The sequence below is a fragment of the Aegilops tauschii genome, chromosome 2 (assembly GCF_002575655.3).
Source record: "Aegilops tauschii subsp. strangulata cultivar AL8/78 chromosome 2, Aet v6.0, whole genome shotgun sequence".
Lineage (NCBI taxonomy): Eukaryota > Viridiplantae > Streptophyta > Magnoliopsida > Poales > Poaceae > Aegilops > Aegilops tauschii.
Window position 1 is genome coordinate 468344851 of NC_053036.3, and position 6921 is coordinate 468351771.

The window sequence follows — 6921 nt, forward strand, 5'->3', positions numbered from 1 at the left end:
CTGCGGTTCCGGTGGAGCGGGTTAAGGCGTCGTTGTGGGGATGGAGCAGCCACGATAGACGAGGTGATCTTGGAGGAGCTCCTTGGAGGTGGAGGAGGGGTGGCTGAACCGGCGGGACAACGATATGGACGATGGATCCTCATCCGGGGAGGTGGATGAGGGACGTCGAGTTGTTGCGATGGACGACATCACCGGGGAAGAGTCTCCGGCTGGGCAGCGGTGAGGTGACGGACGAAGTCGGGTGGGGTTTCGCGGCTGGAGCAGAGAGGTTATGGCGGCCAGGGATTTCGAATGGCGAAAAGGAGGCGATGGGAGGGGGGAACCATGACTTAGGGACGCGCTTGTCCAAAATGTATGGTGTGTTACTGAAGTACCCCCACCGATTTGAACTAGCGGCCCTTTTGGCTTAGGGTTAGAAGGGGGATTTCGCGTGTCGGGATTTGGCAGCTGGAGGGAGTTTTCGCGCGCGTTGTAATTTCGGGATAGCAAGGCGCGGGTTGCGAAGGCGCGAGTTTTGGGAGCACGATATCTGAATTTTCGGGATATAACAAGACGCGGGTTGAATTTTAGGGACAAGCCTGATAACCCACAAGTATTGGGGATCGCAACAGTTTTCGAGGGTAGAATATTGAACCCAAATTTATTGATTCGACACAAGGGGAGCCAAAGAATATTCCCAAGTATTAGCAGTTGAGTTGTCAATTCAACCACACCTAAAATATTTAATATCTATAGCAAAGTATTTAGTAGCAAAGTAGTATGGAAGTAATGGTAAGGTGGCAAAAGTAACAGTAGCAGTTTTTGTAGCAATCGTAACAGTGGCGACGGAAAAGTAACTAAGCAAAGATCAATATGTTAAAAACTCGTAGGCAATGGATCAATGATGGATAATTATGTTGGATGCGATTCCTCATGCAACAGTTATACCATAGGGAGACACAGAACTAACTCCAGTTCATCAATGTAATGTAGGCATTTATTCCGAACATAGTCATACGTGCTTATGGAAAAGAACTTGCATGACATATTTTTTCCTACCCTCCCGTGTCAGCGGGGTACTATCTATACATATACTAATTAGAGACTCCCTAAAAATTACAACATTCATTTGAAATTAAGAGCCGTTGATCTGGTGAGACCGAGTTATTATGGTGGAGATTAACCCAATTAACCCATGTAATTTTGCTTAACGATGTGCTTAATTCTGCAAAAAAATGCTTTGGAGGTCCATGGTACTTTTCCTCATGGTTGTCGTTCTCCCGTATCCCTAACCTCACGAACCCCACTATCCCACTCATCCCCTGCCATGGATGGCGCCGCCGCCCTGCTCCCGACTGTTGTCGTCGCTCCGCTTCCCATCTGCCGCCGCTGTCCACCGCTATCCACTACATCCAGCCTCTTTCGCATCCCACGGCCTCCACCACCACCATGAACCATCTCTCTTCTTGGTCCTCTCTCTTGGACCTTCACATGGCAGCGGATGCTTCTGGTGGCGTGTGGCGACGCGACCGGTGGAGGGAACGGGGTTGAGGCCGACTGTGTCCCGTTCATCGATCTGTGCCCACCACATGTTCCTCCTCTCCATCGAATGTCACGTCCCCAGTTACTGCGACACACGGCGCTCTCCTCTCTTGAGACGATGCTTATAGGCGACAATAATGGTGTCCTGTTGTGCCCCTCCACACTTGGGACCACCGAGGCGCAAAAGTATCCAGAGAAGATCGGCCGTGTTCTAAGTGGCTACCCAGCAAGGTAATTTTCCGCTCTGAAGTTCTCTCATGGAATGTGGGTGGAATGGATTGGCGGATGTGCTAGGTGGAGTGCCAGTGGATGGCCATGTTAGTGGGCAGAATCTCCTCTCCTGCACACACAAACTTGGGTTTGGCAAGGAACTGGGTCAATACTACTATCCTTTGGCTTTGCAATGGTGATTTAGGTTGTTTTGTTTTTTCGAATCATGGTGGTTTAGTTAATTTGTTAACAGGCGCTTCAGTTAGGACTAATAGTCAAGAGTGGTCAACTGGATTGAACTTAACAAAGGACAATGCAATTTTGTTATAATTGGTAATTTAGTTAGCTTTAATGAAATGGTTCATTGGCTCAACTTCTATTTAGCTTACTATAGTATAGTCGTGTGGATTGTCGGTGATGAATAATACCCAATGCATTGTTTCCTATTGCCCAGTGTTCTACAGTTAAATATGCAGAACTTGAGCTTTGTTTGCCAAGAAAATGTCTATTAATTCCCACAAGGAGTAATTCATTCCCCGTCCAAGTATTTATATACAATCATTGATACATTATTTGTTTATGCTGCAGAGACGTGGTCACATGGATGATTATCATCTTTTGGCAAAAGGATGTTAATTGACTGAAGAAATAGCACTGCACCTATGACTATGATCGTAGATGTCCAGTCCTGATTTTTGAGGACCAGTTTAGGATGTGATCATTTGTGCGGATTCAAAGCTGCTTGACATGATTTTTACTAATCTGAACGTCGGGCATAATCAATGTTAAGTAGGCTTCATTGAATTCTTAATAAGGAAATTATACAATATGATGTGTCTGCCATAGTATTAGTGTTGTTTGAAGAATTTCTTCTTCTTACCAATTAGGCAGATGCTTTAACTGTCGATGCAGACCCTGTGCAGGATGTTCATCAGCAACGCCAGTCAGGGATTCAGGATGTTCATTGAATTTCTTCTTCTCATTTCCTATGGAGCTCATGGGATCAGTCATATGAACCTCATGTATTTGATAGTTTTCTCCATCACTTTTATGCCTTCAACTATAGATAATTAAGGCTACCCCAAAAGTTCATTGAGATTTGTTTTTTATAGGACTTGGATTAATAATCTCCAACAATATTGTTATTGCCTCTTATATATAATTTCAGTTCTAGTTACATTTCAGATTTTCTTTATGCTGTACTACTAAACTGTGTGTTCTAAACCAAAGATGACATCTGCGTCTTTTTATGCATGCATGTTTCAAGACAATATATCTAATATGTAGTATATAGAAAGGTACCTAAAATATTAGCTTATATTGCCAACTCTTGAAAATATACGATCCTTTTACATTTTTTGCCGTGAACCTGGGGAGCTTGGAACGGAGTATGGTGTCAATAATCAGTATATACCAGGATAATATTTCAACAATGACGTTGCTTGCCTCAATACTTCCTTCACCACCAATCTAGCCGCAAACTCTGTTTCTCCTTGAATGTAGGTCCACAAAGGTTGTGCTTTCTGTGCATCTAAAAGTAAGGTTACTATCATAATTACAGTAAAGTTTCTTCTCTATTCAAATTGAATTTGATAAGCAACAAAGTCCTCTGTGTCATGCTTCAGTTATATGGCTCGAGCTGGCCAAACCTGAAATGTTCGGTGAAGATCCAAAGTACATCTAGATTACTTTGTGTTGCCCACAATCCTATTACTTGATTTTTTTTTGCTAACTATCTCTATGGATAAATCTGCAAGATGATGCAAAAAAGTTGCATGCAGATAGGCTGTGTACAAACATGCATGGTGTAAGTTTATACCAATTTTACAATATTGAGATTTGTTCAGATGCTTCTAAGCAGTGCTCTAGCAGAACGGTGCTACATTTCCTTACTGTTGTTGCCAAATATTTGTATTGTGGCATATTAGGACTGGACAGCATCATTCTAACGACCTCACCCTAGGAGTCCACTTCTACACGGTCATGGCATCCGCCTCCACCAATTATCTAGAGGTAATTGATTTGGTGCCTCCGTTGGATGAAGATGCTCTATTATGTGTGGTTTAGTCGCACGTGGTTCATGCAAGCTGCCCTTAAGTTCTTATTGTCATTGGATAGAGCTGAGAAAAATCTATTTATGCTTACAATTTTGTGTGCCTTTTTCTAGCAGTTAAGTTCTAGAGACGATCGGGGAGGTCAACTTTGAGATGCAGCACTCTATGTGTTCACGCAATCGGAACGCCCGAAATATCACGCCAATATGAGGGACGCCCGAAATATCAAGCCAATATGTGATTTATGCCTTTTCTGTTAGGTATGTGATCATTGATTCACAGGATTAGTTGGTACTTAGGAACATGCAAACCCCTGTTTTCCATCATAATCCAGAAGGTCCAAATTTTAAATATGGATGTTAAGCTAATGAGGAGAACCTTTTTGGCTTGGACATCATATTTTTTTAGGTAGGTGATCATTAGTTCATTATGATTAGTCGATATTTCTAAACAGGGGAAGCCATGGTGTCCACAAGGCTCAAGCAAGTCGGATTTCTGATATGGATTTTAAATGATCAAGACAACCTAAGTGGCTCTTTGCTTGGCCACCATTGCCAATATTTATGGAGCAGTTTTCAAATATGCAAATGTCCAACCCATTAAAACATCCTCTTAGGTTCATACGCATAAGCAACTGCTGGTATTTTGTGAGAGTGCATTTTAAAACGATTTGCAAAACTTCTGACGAGGATAATCATAAAATGCACAAAGCGTTTTAAATTATTTTTCCAATTTTGTAAATACTGAATCAAAATATCGAATAAATATTTTTTAGGTTCATTAATAAAGATAGAGTGGTAGTGACAACTATTAGATGTTCCATATCTATATTAGCTTTCCCTAAATATAAAATACTAAAAAGGTCTGAGTGGTGAGTGCTACTTCATTGGTATTTTAATGTGTCTTCACATTATAAAATACAACTGATGGTCTTGCAGGATTATCTCCCTTCTCCACAGATAAATTGCTTGATGTGTTCAATGGTCCTGTTGAATTGGATACAAGCATGCTACAAATCTAACAGTAATTTAATAAGGTATTTGATGAGCTCCTGTCATTCTAATCTACTTCTCACATTTTACTGTTGATGTTATTTAGTACTCTGTAGTTAGCATAAGAAATAGTACTATGGGAAGAACCAGGCAACACCTAATATGTGTGTCGTTTGAGAAAACTGAAACTTCCTACTTTCCAACTGTTGATTGCACATGTACATGTATAAAAGACACTATCTAAGACAAATATATGATTCACTAGGTTTAGTGAAAGTTAGCTTAAATACCATGTATTTTTCTGCACACAGATTATTGCCTACTGTAGATCATCCTCCGTACATCTGTTAGTCTAATAGTCAAGCAGGACGAAAAACTTCACTCCAGTAATGCCTTTGCTCCATAAGAGCTAACAATTGTTAAAAAAACAAATCAAAGACTAATGATTTCATTTGTTTGCAGGAATAGGCACTGTATTTTTCACTATTATGCAAAAACAACTTTAAGTCATGATTTTTTAAAATATTTTTTTCATGAAAGATCTCGAGGGTGAGAAAATTATCATCATATTCAGAAGAATATTAGCTTGAGTACCATATAGAGGGTGAAAAAAGTGGGGCTCTTACGTCAATTTTCTTATTCAGGTGGTACACTACGTGTAGCAAACTCATTCATTGTAAAGAAATGAATGGTATCGTTTATCATGCCATGGAAGTATGGTTTGAAGTTGCCTTACTCTTAGGACTTTTTTCAACATCTATGAGCTAACTAGCAAAATTATGGCAACTGCAGTCACATCAGGCATAATACAACGCGTAGGGCCATCACCTAGCTCCATAAATCTTAATCTCATTTTCAGTGATTGTTGTTTTGCTATCTTAGTCATTGATGATGAAGGAATGTAGAAACCACATGTTGGGTACAATATTTAACCATACAATTTCTGCTAGAAGCCATCATAATCCACTCCTCCCCCCTATTTTTCTTACAGCAAACCTATAGATATCAACTAACCACAAGCTTAGCATGTGGTATATTGCATAAATATCTAGCTTATGGAAAGCCTGGTAAGTGGAGCAATGGAGCAATGGAGCGCCTTCTAACTAGCAGTGCCCACTTCACTGTTTTGTACATAGATGAGAAGTTTGCTTGCTGCCACTCATCTAATATTATATGTTTCTGTTCCATGTGGAACTAAGAGTTCACATCTCTAGCTTCTACTGCTTTATTGTTGTACACAGAAGCTTTTGTAACCTGCCACCACATTTGTAGGCAGGTTTCAATAAAAGTATTAGATTACAATTTTCCACATTAATCCAGTATTCAGTAACGGGTTTTTGGTTCTATTTCTATTGCAAACCAGTTCATTCTTCGCAAACAAGAAACTCTACATGCTGTGGAGAACCACTTCTACAACAGATTAGGTTACTTGGTGGGAAGAAATTGGCATGGGCCACAACTCAGTCTGTCTCACATGAGTTTACACTATTACAAAAAATTACTACAGGTGTAGAACAAGCCAGCTGGAATTTTGCGTCTTGACTATCTGTCATATTTTATAACTATCATACTTTGTTGTGCTTATAACGGGGGATAGATTCTGAGATGTACTACTACTGATGTGACCAAGGATGTCCAGTTTCTTTACATGATATTGAGTACTGCAACTTCAAGGCTTCTTCAACTCATGTATGCTTAATTCATTTTTTGGAATTTAATTATAATAAAAAGATGTTCTTCAATATAAAATATTCTTCGAGACATAAGTGGCGCAAGAAAATCATACTAAAATTTTTAAGTGCTAGACCTCATGCATATTGCCATATAGGTTTGCTGCGGTGGTTCGTGTATGTATCGATAGAATAAAAGTGGTTCGTGTATGTATCAATAGAATAAAATTGCATCGAACCCTATACGATTAGCTTCAACCCAGAATGACATTTTGAAGTGTGTAGTCAAACTATAGTTATCTTTGTCACCTATGTTAAAAATGCTGTTCTGATTTGCTAGGTCAAAATAAAACTTCAAATTATATATACTCCCTCCATCCATATATAAAGGGCCTATATGTTTTTTAAAGTTGCATTTGACCATTGATAAGATTAATAATATATGAGATGTATGATATAAATATATATCATTAC

At 39.7% G+C, this 6921-nt stretch overlaps 1 protein-coding gene across 6 annotated transcripts; it reads left to right on the forward strand.

The window, feature by feature from the left end:
- Positions 1–1244: 1244 nt before the first annotated feature.
- On the forward strand, positions 1245–6461 carry LOC109786794 (uncharacterized). 6 transcript variants are annotated; one of them, XR_005768771.3, is made up of 6 exons: positions 1245–1752; positions 2320–3538; positions 3660–3744; positions 3902–4045; positions 4724–4821; positions 6141–6461. XR_005768771.3 is itself a non-coding variant. In XM_040399434.3 (4 exons), exons 1-4 carry the CDS (start codon positions 1481–1483, stop codon positions 6199–6201), a joined length of 516 nt encoding a protein of 171 aa, XP_040255368.1. In that variant the 5' UTR covers positions 1265–1480; the 3' UTR covers positions 6202–6461. The 6 variants fall into 6 exon arrangements, 1 of the variants encoding a protein (XP_040255368.1); XR_005768773.3 differs by having other exon boundaries at positions 1270–1752; positions 3899–4045; XR_005768772.3 differs by lacking the exon at positions 3902–4045 and having other exon boundaries at positions 1251–1752.
- Positions 6462–6921: the final 460 nt, after the last annotated feature.